Genomic DNA, 23,925 nt, shown 5'->3' on the forward strand with positions numbered 1-23,925 from the left:
ACTACATAGGTATTATTGTCGCAAATTTTTCATTTATTTATTTATTATGTCATTCAGGGAAGACTAGGTTTTCAATAATAAACCAATTGCATCGAAATTAATTATTTAATTATATATAATGTCAAAGCCTAGAAAAAGACAAAAAAACAGTAGACTTTAATGCATTGATGAAATAATGAAAATCTTAGCGCAAGAGGAACATTTATAAATAGGTGATTTGTTTTCACAAATTCATCAAGAGACTAAGAAATTCAATATGGAGCAATTTATTACCACCATTTTATCCTTTCTTCTCTTCTTGTTAGTAATACTGAAAGTAGTAGCCAGAGAGAGATTCAATTCAACTCCAAAGTTACCTCCAGGGCCATGGAAACTTCCTGTCCTGGGAAATCTTCACAATCTTATTGGCTCTATATCACATCATAGACTAAGAGATTTGGCCAACAAATATGGACCATTGATGCATCTACAATTTGGTGAGCATTCTCATATAGTTGTTATTTCTTCACCTGAGATTGCACAAGAGATGATAAAAACTCACGATATTAACTTCTCTGGAAGGTCAAACCCCCATGCTACAAGTATACTTGAAACTATGGGTATCATCTTCGCTCCTTATGGAGACTATTGGAAAAAAGTTCGAAAAATTTGCTCTGAAGAATTGTTGAGGCCTAGCCGTGTTAAGTCATTCCGGTCAATCAGGGAAGAAGAGGTATCCAATCTAATCAGATATTTGTATTCAAATGCAGGAGTGTCCATTAATCTTAGTGAGAAGATATTTTCTATGACATATGCCATCACAGCTAGGGCAGCCTTTGGTAAAAAATGCAAAAACCAGAAGAACTTTATATCAGCTGTCAATGAAGGTCAAGAGTTTGTTGGAAGTTTTAGTCTCTGTGAGTTGTTTCCTTCTCACAAATGGCTTCAATGGATCTTCGGCATCACTTCTAAGCTTGAGGAAATTTTCCAAACTTCTGACAGAATTTTTGGAGACATTATCAAAGAATGTGAAGCAGAGATGGCTGCAATGAATGACAAGGGTGGTAAAGCAAGCAGTTTGTTAGGTGTTCTTTTGAATATTAAAGAAGATGGCGATCTTGAATTGCCCCTAAAGACTGAAAACATTAGAGACATTTTAACGGTTAGTTCATTTGTGTGTAGTATATTTGATTTCCTATCTTACATTATTGGATGGACTCTAAAACTAACTGCAAATTTTAGGACATTTTCGTTGCTGGGAGTGACACATCATCTATAACTCTAGAATGGGCAATGTTGGAGTTGATAAAAAATCCAAGAGTGATGAGAAAAGCACAAGCTGAGGTGAGACAAGTATTTGGAAGTAAAGAACAAGTCGATGAAACTGGTCTCCATGAGTTGAAGTTCTTAAGTTTAGTTATTAAAGAAACTTTAAGATTACATCCTCCTGCCCCATTTCTTATTCCAAGAGAAACTAAAGAAAGTTGTGCTTTGAATGGATACCATATACCTGCAAAAACTAAAGTCCTAGTCAATGCGTGGGCAATTGGAAGAGATCCAAGGTACTGGACTGAAGCTGAGAAATTTTACCCTGAGAGGTTCATTGATTCTGCAGTTGACTTCAAGGGGTCTAATTTTGAGCTCATCCCATTCGGTGTTGGTAGAAGGATTTGTCCTGGAATATCTTTTGCTATAGCAAATATTGAACTTCCTCTAGCTCAACTTTTGTACCATTTTGATTGGAAATTGCCTCATGGGATCAATCATGAAAATCTAGACATGACTGAGATATCTGGTTTGTTAGTGAAACGAAAAGAAGATCTACACTTGATTCCAGTTCCTCGTAGTTCTGTCCCTAGTTCATCATAATTTTCACTGCATGTGCCTCTATATTTATATGTTTTTAATATCTCTTTAGTTGCTCAAATTGAAGAGACTAAATAAAGTGGTTCTTGATATTTAATATCTTTTCCCACAGTATAGTAGTTCTACCGCTACGTTGTTGTAATTGTTCCGAACCTCTTCGCTAATGTCCTCAGTTTGCATAATTCGAAGAGACTAAATAAAGAAGTATTTGATATTTATCTTATTCTAATATTCTATAATTTTTTCCAACAGATCACTAACTTATATTCTTATTGCAATTCAAGTTTGGAGATGTTTCAATCAAAAGTAAACTAGAAAACACTAGATCAGAAACAAGCTCTACAAAAAAAGAAGTATAGAGCAGAAAAAGGAAAGAAGAAATCGTAATCCCCAAATCATGCTACACAAAATTAAAATGGTTAGAATAGAATTCATTCACACAATCACAATGAGAAAAGCCTTTATATCTCTTCTACTTCAGATGAGCAACTAGTAGAATTATGACATAAACGAAAAACGTAACATAATGTTTAACAATCTAACTAAGCAATTAGAAACTTAAAACATAGAACTAGGCATGTCCACACAAGGAAACTTAAGACTACAGACATAATTTTGCGAACTCAAAAACTTGACACTTACAATACACAAACTACATTTCATGTGATTTTGCTACAGATAAATGACACAGTAAGTGGTAGGACTCAAGTACAAATCATCTTTTCTAGTGACTGTAAGACCAAATAACTCCATGTCCAATCTTCATGTTTCATTCCATTAGGAAGTTTCCAATCAAAGTGGTGTATGGAAACAGTGCAAGAAGAATTAAGCTCAGCATTGATGAGACCCTATGACATGCCTGGACATATTCTCCTTCCTGCACCGAATGGGATGAACTCAAAATTGTTGCCCTTGAAGTCGATAGAGCTATCAACAAATCTTTCTACCATAAAACTTTCAGGCTCAATCCAATATTTAGGATCTTTTCCAATTGCCCAAACATTTATCATTACGTTTTCCCTTGTAAGTAACAAAGTTGTGGATTTACCAAATGGATTTAAGGTATGATAAGGGTCTCGTTGATACAATAAAAATGATTTTAGAACCCTTGGAAAAAGATTATTAATTAGTAATAAGAATGTTGAACAGATCTATTGATGCTCTTGATTTTTCCAATTATATTCACTACAAAAAATCTAGCATATACCGAGAACACTATACCGAGAACACGTTCTCGGTATAGACAATTCAGAACCGCGCCATATCTACGGGGTTTTTTTGTCATTTTAGTCGATGTACCGAGGACGCTATACTGAGAACATGTTCTCGGTATAGGGTCTATATATGCTTCGTCTTCCCCAAACAGGAGCTCATTTCTCTGAAACGAAAAAAAAAAACCCTATGTTTTTCTCCGCCATTTTTTTCCCTTTTTCTGGATTTCAGCCCCCAAAAGCTTGGTTTTTGTTAAATCTTCCCTTCCAAAGAAGATTTAGTCAGCAATAAGGTCTATTAAGGTATGCATTTATATATATTTCATTTTTATTTGTGTATAAATTTATCAAATTTTTTTTTTCTGTTTTGGTCTTGTCTAATGGGTTTTTTCTTTGTTTTTTTTTTTTCTTTGTTTTTTTTTTTTCAGGTGTTGCATTATTCACAAGTGGTTTTATAGGTATCACAAATTTTCTTTATAATTTTTTGGTTTTTTATATTTTTTGCATAAATATATTTGGGGTTTTATGTATAGTTTGTTTAATATTGTTAATATATTGTTATTTGTCATATTATATATATAATTTTTTATTATGTATTTAAAATAGGTAAGAATAATAATTAGTAATGAAAATTAGTTAAAAGTTTAGTGATATCAATTTAGAGTAAATAATGTTGTGTAGTATTTTAGTAAAATACATATATAGCTTTAGGATTTAGTTAGTGTAATCATATGGATAAATAAGTAATTTATTAGTATGTGTTACACCCAGATTTCGAGCTCTGAGAATTGTGATCTCGAAAGCTAGATTCGTCAGGTGTGAGCTCGCAATATTTAGAATACGTGTCCGCAGCCTAGGCACCGAGTCTTCACAATGGTGTCAACCTCGAAGAAAGGTAACCTCGAAGTTCTTATAAGCTCGAAAGACAGACATCGGAAGGCGTCAGTTTTCGGGGGTGACCTCGAATTAATTGGCCCGAGCTTGGGCATGAGTGTGAGCTCGGGGAAAGGCAGCCTCGGTGATATTCACCCTTTCTGAGTTGATCTTGAGAAAACAAGGAAACTCGTACTTCATTCAGAGACTTAGACGGGCATGATGTCGATCGCTGATCTCGAATTGCTTATTAGATCACTTGAAGAGACCCAGTCCATGCATTCAAGAAATATTGTTGTTGTAACTTCCCTATAATAAAGGGATATTTATTAGTCAGTTACACGCCCACTGATCTTCAGGGGACGTTTCCTTGTATATAGGAGTTACAGGCTTTAAAGCCATTAAGTTTATTAATGTAAAAGATAACTTCCCAGAAACGTGTGGGAAAGTATCCTGAGACTTCCTCTATAAATAGAGAAGTCCTGTACCCTTGAAAAGGACCCGAAATTTTGTAATCTTGAGAGAAACTCTGGAGAATTCATTCTTGAAGAATTTCCAGAAATCATCTTAAGTCCTAATAACAAAGACTCGTGGACTAGGCAGAGTTAACTGCTGAACCACATAAAAAATCTTGTTTGTGTTATTATATTTTTCTGGCCATAACTAATTATTGTTTACGTGCTCTATATTCACTGTTGACAAAAAACGGCGTCAACAGTTTGTTGCTTTCATTGAGAGCCTTAAGCATTCAGTCCCTGAACAAGTTATGGCTGCAAACGATCAAAACATTCTTGAAGAAAACTATCCGAGATGCCCTGGGAAACAGCCAATGGTAAACCCGGATGCTGAAGAGAGAAGCGAGTCCTCCGATTCTCGGGGACCACTCGCACCTCCAAGGAATGAGGATATGTACTACAATCCTGAGCAGTACGTTCCCATTGTGGAACTTGAAAACCGGCAGCTGAAACAGCAGTTGGCAGAAGCCAACAAGCGGAATGAGAGTTGGCTAGGATAGACGCAGAGGCTCAGGCAGCTCAGCCCCCGCCTCCGCGTGAAAACCAAGCCCCTCCTCCGAGGGACGTGCATGTTCCTCCCCGCAGGTCTCGTGGGCGTCCACGAAAATATGTTGCCACAAGAAGGCCGGAACAACCTCTGGCACTAGTAGAGCCATCCGCTCCCTCGAGACCCCAGAGAAGTACCCGAGCTAGGGCTCCGGTTAATCCACCTACGGAGGTACCAGCGGGAACTGAGAACAACTGAGGCCCTACACAGGCTCTGACTCAAGTCCCTGGAAACACACAGAATGCAACCGACCCATCTTGGGCAAACTCCGGATCGTCTAGGCCACGAAATGGGTGGCAGACACCGTCACCCATACGATTCCCTCCATCGCCTATAAGATATCCTTCACCTCCTCGCAGGAATGCTCAACCAGTTTGAGATGATGAGGAAAGACGTGCGGGGAGGAGACAAGGGAACAGGGAAGCTTTCCAAGAGAGGAGAGGCGCCCTATCTGAAAAAAGTCAAACGTCTCAGTCTCGCACTGCAGAAACTAGGCGGCATGAAAGAAACCTATCTCGAAATAATCATGCGACAAGTCTTACTAGTGACGACTCTAGAGATACCAGATCAGTCAGTATGCATGATCGAGGTTGAAAGAATACTAGGAGCCGCAGGAATCGCTCGGACCTACGGGAACACTTGAATCAGAATCGGGGTAATGTTAACCTGACAAACCCGGACCTGAGGGATCGCTTAAATAGGCGTAAAGACCCCCTGCGGAGGCGCAAACCTGGAATTGTGATCGACGACAACCAATTTCAAGCAAGACCCCTCGCGGACCCGGTCCAGGAAAGAATTGATCAATTGGAAAAGGCCTTCAGGCTTTTGAAAAATGAGCAAGGTCAGGGTCGATATGAAGATTCTGACGAGGAGCTTGAACCATTTGCTCCCCATATTTCCAATACTCTGTTTCCTCAAGGATTTTGGATCCTTCACGTCCCAACGTTTAAGGGAAATTCCGACCCGTATAGCTATTTGAGTACATTCAATACCATAATGAGAGCAAGTAACGTGGGTTACGAGCTCAGATGCATGTTATTTCCAGCATCGCTGACAGGACCAACCAAAAGTTGGTTCGAAAAATATAGAAGACATTCAATAACTTCTTGGGATCAGTTGTCTAAAGACTTCAAGAAGCAGTTCAGAGCCATGATGGGGGTTAGACCTGAGGCATCAACTCTGACTAACGTTCGGCAGCAGCCAAGTGAGACATTGAAAAGTTACTTTACAAGGTTTAACTTGGAAGTTGCCCGAGCTCAAAATGTGGATGACAGCGGTCATCTAATGGCTGTCCAAGCTGGAGTAATGCCAGGGAGTGCTCTCTGGGACGACATGCAGAGAAAACCGGTGAGGTCCCTAACCGAGTTTAACAAATGAGCACAGAGGTTTGTCAATGTAGAGGAAGCGAGGTCGACACTTAATGTGACTACCCAGCCCATAACTACAACGATAAACGTAAACTCTGCCTCAACCTCGACGGACCCACCAGCTTTAAATCCTGCTGCGAAAAACCATTCCAAAAGAAAAAAGAACGAAGGGAGTAACCCCGAGGCCGAGGGAGGAAAGAAAAAGAAGGGGGAGAGATATTTCTCCGTGTACAGAGTGTACACCGAGCACAACGAGTCTCAGGAGAACATATACGTGGCTAATGAAAACCAGGTCCCCTTCAGGCGTCCAGACCTAATGAGAAATCAAAAGTCCAACAGGGACTCCAGCAAATATTGTCGATTTCACAGAGACACCGGGCATACTACTAATGAATGTCGACAGTTAAAAGACGAGATCGAAGGATTGTTCTTGAGAGGTTATTTCAGACAATATGTCAAAAACCAGAATACTAATCAGGCGTCTACGGGCCAGAAGGCAACCGCGCCACATCCTGCACAAAACAACAATTCCCGAGCTAGGGAAGAAGATAGGCCCCCTCCAATTGATGGAGAAGACGTGATAACCATCTCGGGAGGGCCTCATCCTGCATGGGCAGAAATGCCCAAAAAAGATATGTGAACGAGCTAAAAACTGGGGACGGGTCTCCTTATGAACCCGAACCTAGAGCTCCAAAAAATCAAAAGATTGAATCCCAGCCAATAACCTTCACTGAGGACGATGCGTCCCATGTTCAGTTTCCTCACCATGACCCACTGGTCATCACTCTCCAGCTCGCAAATAAGAGAGTTCACCAGGTTCTCATAGACAATGGGAGCTCGGTTAACATTCTTTATAATGCCACCTTGGAGAAAATGGGACTCACTCTTCGCAACCTGAAAGCATGTGCAACAACACTGTACGACTTTTCAGGAGAAAGGACTGCTTGCATGGGATCCATCAAACTCCCCGTAACCTTGGGAGACTACCCAGTCTCAACAACCAAGATGATGGAGTTCGTAGTAGTAGACCTACCTTCGGCCTACAACGTGCTGCTCGGAAGACCCGCCCTGGTTGGGCTAGGGGAAGTCTCGTCTGTAAGGCATCTGGCCGTTAAGTTCCCGACCCCTAGTGGCATCAGGACATTGAAGGGAGATCAATTGGCTGGAAGGGAATGCTACAACATTTCCTTAAGAGGAAAGAAACAGACGAGTGCACAGGCACTCGTCATTGTTCAGAATAAAAATGGGACGGTCTTGGAGATTGATGAAGAAATCAATCCGAGGGTTGAGGAGAAAGTTGATCTCAAATCGTTAGAAGAGCTCGAAGAGATCCAGCTCGAAGAGTCCGATCCCTCGAAAAAGGTAAAGGTTGGGAAACACCTCCAGGAAGAAACCAAATAGAAACTAATTTGCTTTTTGTAGAAAAACCAGAATGTCTTCGCGCGGTCACATTCGAACATGGTAGGAATAAGTTCGAACATAGCGAGCCACGCGCTAAATATTGATAAAAGCTTCCCTCCAAAGCAACAAAAGCGAAGACAACTGGATGACGATAGGAAAAAGGCACTGAAGGAGGAGGTCGACAGGTTAAAAGCAAACAGGTTCATTAGGGATGCTTTTTACCCTGACTGGGTAGCCAATCCAGTGTTGGTCCCAACGCCTAATGGGACGTGGTGAGCCTGTATTGACTATTCGAACCTCAACAAAGCTTGCCCGAAGGACTGTTTTCCCTTACCGAGGATTGACCAGCTCGTGGATGCCACGGCGGGGCATGGACTGATGTCATTCATGGATGCCTATTGTGGATATAACCAGATTCCCATGCATGCCCCCGACGGAGGAACATACGAGCTTCATAACAGACAAGGGGCTATACTGTTATAATGTCATGCCATTCGGGCTCAAAAATGTTGGGGCCACATACCAGCGGCTCGTGAATATGATGTTTTCGGAGCAAATAGGGAACAACATGGAAGTTTATGTTGATGACATGCTAGTCAAGTCTCAACTTAACGATAACCATGTTGACGACCTCGAAGAGTGCTTTGGCGTGCTCCGGAAGTATAACATGAAACTAAATCCTCAGAAGTGCTCCTTCGGGGTATCATCAGGAAAATTCTTGGGCTTTATTGTAAGCGCTCGTGGAATAGAAGCCAACCCAGACAAGATCCAGGCCCTGATCGACATGCCCTAACCTCGAAGACACAAAGATGTCCAAAGTTTAACCGGCAGGATGGCGACGCTAAGTAGGTTTATTTCGAAATCTACAGACCGTTATCTTCCATTTTTCAACCTTTTGAGGGGAGGCAAGAAATTTGAATGGACGGAAGAGTGCGAGCTGGCCTTCCAGGAGCTTAAAAAGCACCTCGCAGAACCCCCCATCTTATCAAAACCTATTACTATAGAAGTACTATACTTATATCTTTCCACTATCGAACACACAATAAGTGCAGTGCTCGTGCGAGAAGAAGAAAAGGTACAAAGGTCCGTATATTACATCAGCAAAAGATTATTGGGGGCAGAGTCGAGATACCCCTTGATGGAAAAGCTAGCTCTCAGCTTAATTCATTCATCTCGTAAACTTCGATCCTACTTTCAGGCGCACCCCATCCATGTATTGACTGATCAACCACTTAGGCAAGTCTTGTCTAAACCAGAGGCTTAAGGTCGACTTCTTAAATGGGTGGTTGAACTCGGACAATTCGAGATCACCTACCACCTGAGGACGACCATTAGGGCACAGGCATTGGCGGACTTTATAGTGGAATGTACTGGCATGACCAACGATGAAGTTATAACCCCGGCCCACGAGCTGTGGAAACTTTACGTCGATGGGTCATCTAATTAAAATGGATCGGGGGTAAGGGTCATTTTGATTACTCCCGCAGGGAGCAGATTTCATTCTGCCTTAAGATTCGACTTCAATGCATCGAATAACGAGGCCGAACACGAGGCTTTACTGGCGGGACTTCGTATAGCCAAAGAGCTCAAAGCTAAAGAAATACATTGCTACAGCGACTCCCGGCTTGTGGTTAACCAAATCTTGGGAGAATACCAGGCTCGTGGCACAAAAATGGCAGCCTACTTAGAGAAGGCAAAATCCTCATTGGAACATTTCGAGTTTTATGCGATCGAACAGGTTCCCCGAGAGAAAAACACAAATGCAGATGCCTTGGCTCGGCTCGCTACTTCCGCCGAGAATGATGAGCTAAATTTTGTGCCAATAGAACACCTCTCGGCACCTAGCATTAATGAGCCGGGGAGGAAGACGTGTGTATGATTGATTCCGAGCCTACCTAGATGACCCCGATAGTCGAATATCTCGAGACCGGAGTCCTTCCAAAAGATCAAAACCAGGCTCGAAAGTTAATGTATCAACTTCCCCGTTACACCATTTTGGACGGAAAGCTGTATAGAAGGGTATATTCCATTCCATTACTTCGGTGCGTGACTCCACCTGAAGCCAAGAAGATCATTGAAGAAATTCATGAAGGGTTCTATGGTGACCATACTGGGGGGCATAGCCTGTCCAAGAAAATCATACGCCAAGGTTATTTCTGGCCTACCATTAAATCAGATTCTTTCGAGTACGTAAAGAAATGCGATAAATGCCAGCAATTCGCCACAATTCCTAGAGCTCCACCATCCGAGCTGACCATGATGACTTCTCCATGGCCATTTGCGGTATGGGGAATCGACCTCATAGGCTCTCTCCCAACTGGCAAGGGTGGTGTGAAGTATGCTGTAGTTGCCGTAGATTACTTCACAAAGTGGACAGAGGCTGAACCGTTAGCAACAATAACTTCCAAGAAAGTCCTTGAATTTTGTAGAGTCCAAGAACTTTACTTAGCTAGTTAGATAGTAGTATAGTATTTATAGTAATATCTTTGTAACTGTGGATTTTTGGTTCAGACCGGGAATTATTTGGACACTCATAGTAGTACTTGTAGATTTTCTAAGTTTAACCTATAGTTTAAGAATATTAATGTTAACCTAAGGTTTGATTATATGACTGATATTAAGGATAATATTTATTATACTATAAGGTTAAGATAACAATCAATAGGATTGTAAGCACGTGTTATGAATGGGTGATTAAGGATTAAGTATTTTGAGGATTAAATTTAATAAGGGTAAAAGTTTGAATGCTATAAGGTCAGTCAACAGCTTTGAATACGTTGAGGGCTTAGTCAAGGCTGTTTACTCCATTCAAACTTAGCTAAAAATGTGTAATTTAGTGTTTAATTAATCAGCGTGTGCCGATATATCGCAGCTATAGGGGCGATATATTGCAGCACGTAGGTACGGAAAACACGAGACAATGCACGACAGCCTCGGGCATACTGGCCCAGGCGATATATCACCTCCTTCAGCATATTTTGAAACATTTTGAAATCGTTTTCCATTCAGCCATTCAATCTCTTGATAAGTCCAGCATCTTTTTGAATGAGTCTTCAGCCTCTGCTGAACGATAATTCAAATTATTTTCACCTAAAAAGCTATTATTTTTATTCAAGTAAAATTAAGATCCTTCCATTCCTAAACTCTATAAATAAGGCCTAGTACCCAGCCATTATTCACCTTTTACTCTAAGTTCAGAGGCTGCAAGTGCTAGGAGAGTGTGAGAGTTAAACACTTGGGTGGGGAAATCATAAGCTTGAGCATCATAAGCTTATCAAACACTTGGGGAAGTAAGGTTTCATAGTATTTCGGTTCGAGGTTTAGATTGGTCTACAAGTCTTCAAGGTATTTCTATACCCTAGTTCATTGGTATTATGTTATTTTCTTTCTCATAGTCTTCTACTCAGTCTTCTAACCTTAATTTTTATTTTGGTTAGGAAATCTAAGCTCTTGAGTAAAAAGGTTTTGGTAAGTATGTTTCTCAATGGTTTAGTCCTTCCATTCCTTTCATTTCTTTTCTTCAAATCTACTCACCCTGTTATATATGGTTTTAGGAGTGTTCCAAAAGTCCCAACACTGTCCTCTTGTCCCGGTGGTAAGGAAAATAGGATAGAATCTATATGTTATATGCTTATGTTATCTTATGTTTCTTATGTTATGATAAGTTTTATGATATGTATGTTTGTAGGCTCGGGCATATGACCCATATGACTAACAAGACCCCAAATAGATTATGGGCATATGACCTGCTTAGCTAGTAGGACCCCACCAATCTCATGGGCATCTGACTTGTTTAGTCTATGAGACCCCAAGTAATAATGGTCAGTATAGTATGTGTATGATATAAAAGTGTTATGTTATGTTTTTATGTTTCTTATGAAACTTATGTATATGAACTATGTGTTAGATTTTTCCTTGCTGGGCATTAGGCTCATTTCTTTTTGTTTATAAGTGCAGGAAAATAGTTGTAGCGGCGGTAAGATTCATGGATGCTTAGGAGAATGTGTATCGGTGGTGAATGGATTCAAGGAGTCGAGAGTTCGATTTTCGAGGATGTAGTCTTGTTTTTTTTATGGTCTTTATATGTATTTTCCGCACTTATTATGTAACTTCTTTTATTTTAAATTATGTTTTGTTTTTAAGACAATGGGATCCCATATCCTACTTATTTTATGAAAGTAACTCTTATTTCTACAAGTGTCCAACAAAGTTATGGTATTTTCGCAAATGTAAGTTTTATTAAGGATTTGTATGTAAAGTTTCGTTAATGGTCCAAAAGTCTAGAGTAGTGGGTCATTACAACTTTGTGATAAAAAACATTGTATGCCAGTATGGGATGCCAAGGAAAATTGTATCTGACAACGGAACCCAGTTCGACAGTGACTTGTTCACCAATTTTTGCGAGAAGAATGGAATAATAAAGAGTTTTTCGTCAGTAGCTCATCCCCAGGCGAATGACCAGGTCGAAGCTGTAAGCAAAACCCTCAAGAGTTCTCTAAAGAAAAAGTTGGAGGAAGCAAAAGGACGATGGCCTGAAGAATTGCCCCAAGTCCTATGGGGATATAGGACTACAGCTCGAACATCAACAGGACATACCCCGTTCTCTCTGGCATATGGTTGCGAAGCTATGTTGCCTATTGAGGTCGAAATCCCTACAATTCAAACCCACATTTATGACCAAAGCTCGAACCACACTCAGCTCGAAGAAACATTAGACCTGATCGAGGAAAGAAGAAACGAAGCTCAGCTGAGGAACGCTGCCTACCAACAGCAAGCTACCAGGTACTTCAACAAGAGAGTTCAGGATCGAAAGTTCAGCGTGGGAGATTTGGTGCTACGGCGTGTATTCTTGGCAACACGAGATCCAGCAGCTGGCGTGCTCAGGCCAAATTGGGAAAGACCATACCAGATAGAATCAGTCATTCGGCCTAGTGTTTACAAGTTAGCGAGATTGGATGGGAGCCTGGTACCGCGAGCATGGAATGGCGAACATCTAAGACCTTACTATCAATAGTATAGGAAGGATGTTGCCTGTAACCATGTTTGTTTATCTATACTGTTTTGTATACATTTGGATTTCATCAAATAAAGATTTATTTCATTCAATATGTTATATTTTTCTTTATTTTTTGCAATCTCTCTTAATTTAATAACCTATGGTCACACTCATAGGATATTAAGGGGGCATCATGGGTCTATGTACCATCAACTTGAAAAATAAAATAACATACACGAAATGCATGCAACCGTTTGGAGATAACCAAATGCGCCAGTTGGGATGGTTTAGATATAACCAAGCTGTCAAAAACATACAAGTGTTTGGATGTAACCAAATGCACGAGCTAAGGTAATTTGGATATAACCAAAAAAAAACATATAAGTGTATGGATTACAAACCAATCACGACCTTAAAAGGTTTGGAGCAAACCAGCTAAAACTAATCGACGATAAGTTGGAACATAAACCTACTTCGAGTTAAGTCGAGATCGAGGCTGGAGTATCTTATAAAAAATAGTTTCAAACTCATAACCTCGGAGAGATAACCGAAGACGAGAAAAAGTAACTAAAAAATGAGATATAACTAAACCGTTCATATTACACACCATACAAGTACTTTCGAAGTTCATGGTTAAAGTAATATCCGACCTTGACGAATAACGAGATCAGAAGCAGGTAATTCGAGCAAACTGTGCATGAAGGCATTGAACCTCGAGCCTAAATCCAGACTATGTTTGTGCGAATAAACAAACATACGCGACTCTTTAATATTAAATGTGCAAAATATTTCAAACCAAGAAATGTAAAGCATATGTATTAAAAGAAAAATAAATTGTATCAGCCCTATGCGCATAAATTAAAGAAGTTACAAAAATAAAGGGACGCAACCCCGAGGTAAGGTTCAAGAAGGAGCAGTTTCCTTGGCCTTCTCAGCATCAGCGACACTAGACCCCTCAGGACGAATAGCATGACTATCCTTCTGATCAGCCTCCCAAGCAGCCTCCAGAGCAGCCTCATCCGCCTCAAGTCGGGCATTCCACCTCTCTACAAACTTCGCCTCAAGAGGACCTAGGAAGGTGGTGTTGAGGTGTAATGACCCACTAATCTAGACTATTTGGACCATTAACGAAACTATACATAAAATCCTTAAAAGAACTTACATTTGCGAAAATACCATAATTTATTGAATAACTTGCAAAATAAGAGTTATTTACAAGGTAAATACCAAAACGGATATGGGATCCCATTGTCTTTAAAACAAAAACATAATTTAAAATAATAAAACATTACATAATTAGTGCGGAAAATACATATAAAAAGACATAAAACCGAAACTACATCCTCGAATCGATTAATGCTCGGCCCCTTGACTCCATTCATCATCGATACACATCCTCCAAGCGCCACGAATCTTACCGCCTCTAAAGCTTATTTTCCTGCACATAAAACAGAAAGGAATGAGCCTAATGCCCAGCAAGGAAAATCTAACACAAAATCATATACATAAATTCATAAGAAAACATAAAGACTTAACATAACACATATAACATACACTTATTATAATGGCCATTATTACTTGGGGTCCCATAGACTAAACAAGCATATGCCCATGGGATTAGTGGGGTCCTACTAGCTAAGTAGGTCATATGCCCATAACCCATTTGGGGTCTTGTTAGTCATATGGGTCATATGCCCAAGCCTACAAACATACACATATACATATCATAACACTTTTAATAACATAAAACATATAGATAACATAAGCACATAACATGTTGATTCTAGCCTATTTTCCTTACCAAAGTTACCGGGATTATGGACTGAGTTGGGACTTTTGGAACACTCCTAAAACCATAAGAAAGAGTGAGTCTGAAGAAAGGAGATGAAATGAAAGAGATGGAAAGACTAAACCATAAAAAAAACATACTTACCGACTTATATGCTTAAGAGCTTGGATTCCCTAACCAAAATAAGAATAAGGTTAGGGGATTGAGTAGAAGGTTTTGAGAAAGGAAATAACATAAAATACAGAAAGGAACTAGAGTTTTGGGTTTACCTCCAAGATTGCAAGATCAATCTAACCTCCACCGAAATACTATAGAACTCACTTTCCAAAGTGTTTGATAAGCTTATGATGTTTAAGCTTATAGTTTTTCCCCAAACCAAGTGTTTATACTCTCACACTCACTTAACACTAGCAGCTTCTGAACTTAGAGCAAATGGTGAATAATGGCTGGGTACTAGGTCCTATTTATAGAGTTTGGGAATGAAAATATCTTGATTTTACTTGAATAAAAATAATGGCTTTTTAGGTGAAAATCATTTGAATAATCGTTCAGCAGAGGCTGAAGACTCGTTCAAAAGATGCTGGACTGTTGAAGGAGTTTGAATGGCTGAAAGGAAAAGAATTCAAAAGTATTTGAAAACATGCTGGTGGAGGCGATATATCGCCCCCTATAGGCGATATATCGCCTGGACCTTTGTTCCCGAGGCGACCGTGCATCGATTCGTGTTTTCCGTATCTATGTGCTGCGATATATCGCCCCCTATAGCTGCGATATATCGGCATACGCTGAATATTTAAACACGAATTTACACATTTGTAGCTAAGTTTGAATGGAGTAAACAGCCTTGACTAAGCCCTCAACGTACTCAAAGCTGCTGACTGACCCTATAACATTCAAACTTTACCCTTATTTAATTTAATCCTCAAAAATACTTAATCCTTAATTACCATTCAAAACATGTGCTTAAAATCCTATTGGTTGATGTCTAAACCTTATAATATAATAATATAGTCCTTAATATCAGTCACATTAATCAAACCTTAGGTTATACTTAATATTCTTAAACTATAGGTTAAACTTAGAAAATCTATAAGTACTACTATGAGTGTCCAAATAACTCCCGGTCTGAACCAAAAATCCAAAGTAACAAGGATAACACTAAATATACTATAATACTACTAACAATTAGCTAAGTAAAGTTCTTGGACTCTACATGAGGTCAGCATTATCGACCCAGATCTTGTACATGGCTTGGTCGGCCGCTTTTTCCTTCTTCTCTTTGAACTCGTTAAGGAGGCGGGCCTTCTCATTTTCGATTATCCCGAAAGTGGTAGCTTTCTCCTCCTCGAGTTTGGCATTAGCCTTCTCTAGCTCCGCAAGACGAGTTTTCATCTTTTCAAGCTCGGCCTTCAAGTCTTTGAGTTCATCAGCCATTTTAAGCTGGAGATCCCTCGACTCTTGGGCCAGAGACATGCTCGTGTGCACTTCATTGGTCAGCTTATAATTAAGTTGTGCCGAGACGACGAGGGCCTGAAACACAGAGATTGAATTAGAGCATAAGCCAAGACATAAGCAATTAAAGGTAAGTTACGAAAATTACTTCGGCAATAAGTTCAATACTCTTATCATAGAGAGTATTACAGTCTGGCCTTATTCAAAAGATCCCAGTGGTCAGCGCTGAATCCTGAAAGACTTTGACCCACTTGAGAAAGGACATCCGAGCCAAGTACGGCTCCGTGGGTCCCAGCAGTACCATCAAGTATGAACTCTTCAACATGAGGTCGGGCCGACGGCAGGAGTGCCTTGGAGATTGAGGGTTTCTTCAGGGGTCGGCCGAGTGTTGGGAGAGTTGCGGCTGGAGGAAGCGTGGCAGGCGCGGTCGAGACAGATGCGTCGACCTGGGCATTCAGATCCTCAGCTGTGCTCGCAACAGTTGAAGCCGATGGGGTCTTCTCAGTACGCCTGGGAATTTTAGACGGTCGATCTGATTTCCACGAGCCTCTCGGGCGCTTACTCTTTTGAGCTCCCTCATCACTGAAGAGCAGAACGTCAAGGTCAGAATCCATAGCACCTGTACAGTTCCAATCGAGGTTAAGCGTAGTGCTAACAAACTTAGAAGATATAAAAAAAACAAAAAGTAGAGAAAGACCTAATTGGAACTCTCCCCCGAGCATGAGCTCGGAGACCATGAAATTCCCCCATCTTCAGAAGAGGCGGGGGGAGAACCTTCCCTATATGTGGATGTCAACCTCGAAAGGTCCCTATAATCATTGGTCCCGTATTTGACGGCTATTCCGTTCCATACCTCGTTCAGGCTATACATAATATCGTATTGCCCGAGCCAGCTATCGAACCTATGCACCCGTTCATCTACCCAAGTCCACACATAAAAGTGGTTCCTATCGTCTTCGCACAGAACTAGCCTATCGGGTTTATGCTTTAACAAGGTGGGGGACCACATTTTCGAGCTTAGGATGACTGTACCTTGATCATCTGAGCCCGAGCTCGAGGCTTCATCGTTGGCCTCATTCCCTGATTGCGGGCTCCTTCGGCGAACTGGAGGCGGGGGCCTCACCTCTCTCCTCGGGGGGAGGACGCCTGTTGGCAAGGGCATAGACCAGTCTGAGGTGGACTGGCCATCTCCCAAGAGCCCGCAAGCTTGAAATTTATCTTCATGCAGAAGGTATGAGAGCGATCTCCTGCCATAAGGGAGTTGGAGCAGGATCTCCCTGCGCTCCTTCATCTCGTCAGAAGGAGTGGGACGACGATAGTTGGCTGGAAAATCAAACACATTTCAACTAAGTATAAGCCTATAGATAAATGTTCGAGCACAGAGATAAAGGAGGTGGGGTACTTACGGATCCGTCTAAACGAATAGCATCGTGATGAGGACAGGTCATCCGTCCAGAAGAAGGCCTTCTTAAAATCAGGAGGATGATTGGGAAGATCCTCAAACATCTTTTTCTCCTTCGGGTAGCTCGAAAGATAATAAAAGCCATCTCCTCCCCGAGCTCGGGAGGGATTGCTTTTCAAACAGAAGAGATACAAGATCTCTGCTGGCGTGGGTCCTTCCCACTTAAGCTCGTTGTAAATCGACTTTAGGGCAGACAAAACCCTGTACGAGTTAGTGTTGAGCTGCAATGGAGCCAACCCAACGAAATCCGTGAAGTCCTTGAAGAAAGACTTCAAAGGCAGTAACACTCCTGCCTTCATATGCTCCTGGCTCCAAGCTGCATACCTCAGCTTGTTATCAAGATTTCCATCTCCTGGAGCATAGCAGCTTCGCTCGCTGGAAGTAGGGGCTCGACACCTTAAGGAGCCTAACAGTCTGAGATCGTGGAAGGCCAGGATATCATTTATCTGACCTAGCGAGGTAACCGAGCTCAAATAGTGCTCAGCCTCGAAGAACTCCCTCCTCGGCTGCGAGGTAGAGGGCTCCCCCATCAGTGAGAATTGGAGCTCTCTCGGGTTGTACGCAATGGTCACTTTTAACCTAGGATCAAGGGGGATCGGCCTGGGCCCTGAATCAGATTCTGGATAAAGAGCCTCTCGAATGAGTATTCTCTTCTTTTCTATGACCTTGACGATTTGGCATCGATAGTGAGCTCGGGTTTCTTCCTGTTCGCGCGCGAGATCGTATTCACGAATCAGACGTTGGTTCCGAGCAAACAGCGATTCTGGGCTCGGAGTTTTTGGCGAGTACGGAATTGCAAGCATCGACCCCCACCGTCTTTCCAGATTATGTGACATCTAACAAGAAAGAAAAAATGGTGAGGGTCATGCAAGCAAGGAATTAAGAATACCGAGCTTGGTGAAACAAGCTCAGGAATGCTTGGGTACGAGATGAGTTCGACCCTGGAGACCCGATTAAGTGTCACGACGTGTATTTCACGAAAAAGGGAAGGAAGTGGATTTAATTTTTTAGAATCCTGAAATATCAGGGAAAAAGGTGGCAGTTATTTACAAATGGTATTTTTGGGTACCGTGCATTCTTTAAAATCAAGATTTTGTGCCCGATATCTTGGTGTACCAGATATGTCCTCCAAAATTTAAAAACCCAAAAAAGAAAAACATATTTGAGTCTTCCTACATTTGACTAAATTCTAAACCAGTAATGGGAAACCTAAACGATTATCTATCGATCAAAATATACTAGTACATCAAACTAAAGAATAAATAAGCATATTCCCATAAATGCAGAAGCAACAAAAGCAGAAACTGGCGTAGAGAAAAAGAAGATATACATACAAGTTAAGATCAGACACTTACACACTGAAAATGGTGGTTGCAGAGAAACTGATGATTGAAGAGGCAGTTATGATCTCACGATCTCGAACAGGCTGGTGGTCCTTTGTTTCCTTGACTGAGAAAACATGCAAAAGCGAAAACTTCCTGGGCTGGTCTCTGGTTTTTTCTCTGGTAAACGTAAAAGTAAGAAGAAGAGGATGACTGAAGCCCTATATATAGACAATCAGAAATGATAAAAGGGGGATTAATCCAGGCCATTGTCCAAGATCCTTATCAAATCTGACGGTCAGGGATAAATGACAAGATGGTGCTGAAAAGATGGCTGGCGAACGATCGTGGGAAGATTTCCAAGGTACTCGAGTACTTTGAGTGAGCAATACCCAACTGACGCGTGTCCATACTCGAACATGTGCAACGGTGCAGTTCCCGAAGAAAGTAGTTCAAAAGTTTCCTTCTCATAGGATTCGAACAAATACTTTTGAGGGGGCAAAATGTTATACCCAGATTTCGAGCTCTGAGAATTGTGATCTCGAAAGCTGGATTCGTCAGGTGTGAGCTCACAATATTTAGAATACGTGTTCGCAGCCTAGGCACGGAGTCTTCACAGTGGTGTCAACCTTGAAGATAGGTAACCTCGAAGTTCTTATAAGCTCGAAAGACAGACATCGGAAGGCATTCATTTTCGGGGGTGACCTAGAATTAATTGGCCCGAGCTTGGGCATGAGTGTGAGCTCGAGGAAAGGCAGCCTCGGTGATATTCACCCTTTCCGAGTTGATCTTGAGAAAACAAGGCAACTCGTACTTCATTCAGAGACTTAGACGGGCATGATGCCGATCGTTGATCTCGAATTGCTTATTAGATCACTTGAAGAGACCCAGTCCATGCATTCAAGAAATATTGTTGTTGTAACTTCCCTATAATAAAGGGATATTTATTATTCAGTTACACGCCCCCTGGTCTTCAGGGGACGTTTCCTTGTATTTAGGAGTTACAGGCTTTAAAGCCATTAAGTTTATTAATGTAAAAGATAACTTCCCAGAAACGTGTGGGAAAGTATCCTGAGACTTCCTCTATAAATAGAGAAGTCCTGTACCCTTGAAAAGGACCCAAAATTTTGTAATCTTGAGAGAAACTCTGGAGAATTCATTCTTGAAGAATTTCACTAAATCATCTTAAGTCCTGATAACAAAGACTCGTGGACTAGGCAGAGTTAACTGCTGAACCACGTAAAAAATCCTGTTTGTGTTATTATATTTTTCTAGCCATAACTAATTATTGTTTACGTGCTCTATATTCACTGTTGACGAAAAACAGTGTCAACAGTATGAAACTTTATTAATTTAATAGTTTATTTTTTAGGTATATAATTTGACTTTTAGTTATAAAAATATGTTTGTATGAAAATATAATATTTGAGTGTTTGTTTTTTAGATTGGGTTAAATAATTTTAGTGTTAGATTATTAGATTTGGTTAATAAAGTTTGATTTTTAGAGTGAGTTTTGTTTATTTAATTTGAATTTTGTTGTTGTTGTTAATTTTTTTATTCTTAGTGTTGATGAATATTGATGCTTTGTTTTTGTTGTTAATTTTTAGTAGAATTATGATATTTTAAATAGAAAATTGAATAATTAATAAAATTTAGAGTAATAATTATAAATTATATAGTCATTTACAATGAATTTGTATTTCTTTGTGTAAGTTCTGGGACTGGATATATTTTTATGTGTTATTTGCAGGTTTTTAAATTTTGGGATATATGAAAATACAGTCGTTATGCTGCCCAATTTTTTATAGAATAAAAAGTACTCTATAAAATTTCTAATTTAAGAAATAGTGAATTGATAAGTAGTATAATATATTTTAATTATGATTAAATAAAATTAATAATAACATTATGCAACCAAATTTTAATAAAAATAAACATTAATCATGAAATTTTATTTAAATAAGTAATAAATCTTAAAGTAATTATAACGATTTAAACAAATCTTAAAAATTTGTGTAAATTTATAAAACTGTTCAATAAAGCATAAGTAAAATATATTATTTAATAAATACTAAATTAATATGTAAAAATAAAATTAACAATTATATTATTAGAAAACTAATTTTAAACACAATGTTAATTATTATTGAAATTAAAATTAATATTTGAAGTTAGAAAAAAATAAGTCAAATTTAAATAATTTTAATAATATTTACACTGAAATATATTATAGTTAGATATCATAAAACAACATAATTAACTTCAAAGAGCATAAGACATTAAAAAAACACATTTAATTTTATTTGTTTTTTTCTTTGGTAATAAGAAATTATTACCAAAGATATGATAGTGTTATTATCACCTAGTGATAATTTTTTATTTTTTTAGTGTTCATCACAAGAAGCCTTAGACCCGTTCAGAGAGGGTGAGTCATTGAAGACTCTTAAATTCGCCTCTCTCTGAATTAGGACACACACACAAATTGATTGTAAGTTTGATGATTAGTGTTCCGTGCAGTGCTACATTCATCAATGTCGATCGACAAGAGCTGGATTAATTTGACAGATCGATTATCCGATGAGTATGAGATTGGTGTGATGGATTTTCTCCAGAGAGCTCGGTAGTGCGTTGACTCAAGGGGATTGGTGAAATGTCCGTGTAGGAGGTGTGTCAACGTTGAATTTCAGACGATTGATGTATTAGAAAATCATCTCTTTGTAAATGGTTTTCTACGGAAATATACCAATTGGCATGGAGAGGATGAAATAATACCAATGAGGAAAGTGATAGATCAAAATGATGGATGTTCTCAATGATGTTATGCAAAATGACAATGACGAATATGAAGAGAATGAGCGCGATCAAGAGATACCTACAACAGACTACAGGGGTGGGCAACATTATAACGATTTGTTTGCTGAGATTGAGGCTCCATTATTCCCCGGGTGTCAAAATTACACATCATTGAATTTCCTAGTGAAGTTAATGCATTTCAAAGTGTTGGGCAAAATTCCCAACAAAAAATTTGATGGAATGCTGGAGTTGTTACAAGATGCATTTCCAGCCCCAAATAAGCTTCCAAAATCGCATTATGCAGCGAAAAGGTTGTTGCGGAAACTTGGATTGGGCTACGAGTCAATCCATGTCTGCAAGCATGATTGCGCACTGTTTTGGAAAGAACATGCTGGAAAAAACAAATGTCCTGTTTGTGGGGAGGATCGATGGATGGACAAGAACACCAAGGGAAAGAAAGTGCCTCATAAAGTGATGTGTTATTTTCCTTTAACCCCTAGGTTAATGCGAAAATATGCATCGAGGCACATTGCTCAACATATGAGATGGCCTCACGAGAAACGTATAAAAGAAGATGGTGTATTGCGTCATCCTACTGATGGGAAAGCTTGGAAGGACTTTGACTGAAATAATCCAACATTTGCAATGGAACCCAGGAATGTGCTGCTTGGATTGGCTGTAGATGGATTCAATCCCTTTGGTAATATGAGTCTTTCTTATAGTATGTGGCCAGTTGTGTTGACGACATATAACTTGCCACCATGGTTGTGCATGAGAGAAACTAATTTCATGTTGAGCTTATTAATTCCGGGACCTCATTCGTCAGGAAAAGATTTTGATGTTTTCTTCAGACCATTGATTGATGAGTTAAAAGAATTATGGGTGATCGGTGTACAGACTCGAGATGCAGTCGATGGTAGTTTCTTCACTCTTTGGGCAGGTTTGATGTGGACTATAAACGATTACCCAGCAAGGAGTAGCCTTTCTGGATGGACTGGCCAAGGTTATCATGCTTGCTCTACTTGCAATGTGGCAACACCATCTATTCGTTTACAAAAGAAGGTTGCTTTTTATGGTCATAGACATTTTTTACCAATCAAATATGCCATTAGAAGGGACAAGAAGACATATGGTGTCGTTGAAAAAATATTACCACCAAAGCCATTAACAATGCAAGAAATGTTCACACAAATGAGTTTTATACCCAATTCTCTTCCTGGTAAGAATGTCAGTTATGGCGGCCAAAAAAGAAAGCGTACAAAAGATCAAGTAGGTTGGTGGAAAAAAAGTATATTTTTTGAGCTCCCATATTGAGCCAACATAATTTTGCGACACAATCTAGATGTTATGCATGTTGAGAAAAATATGTGCGACAGTTTAGTAGGCACAATAGTTGGGTTGGAGAATAAGACCAAAAACACAGTTAGTGCCAGAGTAGACTTGGAGAATATGAAGATGAGACCAGAGTTACAGCTGAGGAAGTTGAATGGTCGGAATCAAAAGCCTGCGCCCAAATTCACTTTCACTATTGAAGATCGCCAAAAGTTTTGTCGATTTTTTAAATCAGTGAAGTTTCCAGATGGTTTTGGATCTAACCTATGGAAAAATGTGATTGATAATGACAACAAGATCACTGGTTTGAAATCGCATGATTGTCACATCATTATGCACTATTATTGAGTACAACTATTTTTGAGTTATGCACTTTCTTCAAGCTCAGTTGTGCGAGAATTTTAAAAGTCTCAAATTTAGAAAAAGTCAAAACTTCAATTGTTGAGATTGTTTGCAAGTTAGAAAATATTTTCCCACCCGCTTTTTTCGATATCATGGTCCATCTACTAATACATTTACCGGAAGAAGCAATACTTGGAGGACCGGTTCACATGAGGTGGATGTATCCTTTTGAAAGGTATATGAAAAAATTGAAGAATTATGTCTGTAATAAAGCACGTCCAGTGGGGTCAATAGCAGAAGGATATGTGGTTGATGAGGCATTAACATTTTGCTCCATGTACTTGAAAGGTGTTGAGACAAAGTTCAATCGTCCAGACCGAAATGTAGATGTTGGTCCATCACTTAAAAAGATGTCGGTCTTTTGATCTCAAGGTCATCCAATTGGTAAGAAATCCTTGACAATTTTTGAAGATGAAGTGAAGAAAATAGCGGATTGGTATATTTTAAACAACTGCAATGAGATCTTGCCATATCTTCAGTAAGTAATTAAAGCAGTTCATCATTTCATTGCATGTTTATTACAACACTTATTAGTAGCTCTTAAATTGGTTGTTTTTGTTTGTTGCAGAGAGCATAGGGAAATTCTACAGACTAGAGGTGTTGAAAACCTAGACCAAT

The 23,925-nt window shown here is 39.7% G+C and overlaps 1 protein-coding gene across 1 annotated transcript; it reads left to right on the forward strand.

The window, feature by feature from the left end:
• The first annotated feature begins 230 nt into the window (after positions 1–230).
• Positions 231–2,068, forward strand: LOC133783245 (desmethyl-deoxy-podophyllotoxin synthase-like). Its single transcript, XM_062222792.1, has 2 exons — positions 231–1,141; positions 1,222–2,068. Exons 1-2 carry the CDS (start codon positions 257–259, stop codon positions 1,846–1,848), a joined length of 1,512 nt encoding a protein of 503 aa, XP_062078776.1. The 5' UTR covers positions 231–256; the 3' UTR covers positions 1,849–2,068.
• Positions 2,069–23,925: the final 21,857 nt, after the last annotated feature.

Source organism: Humulus lupulus, chromosome 6 (assembly GCF_963169125.1).
Source record: "Humulus lupulus chromosome 6, drHumLupu1.1, whole genome shotgun sequence".
Classification (NCBI taxonomy): Eukaryota; Viridiplantae; Streptophyta; class Magnoliopsida; order Rosales; family Cannabaceae; genus Humulus; species Humulus lupulus.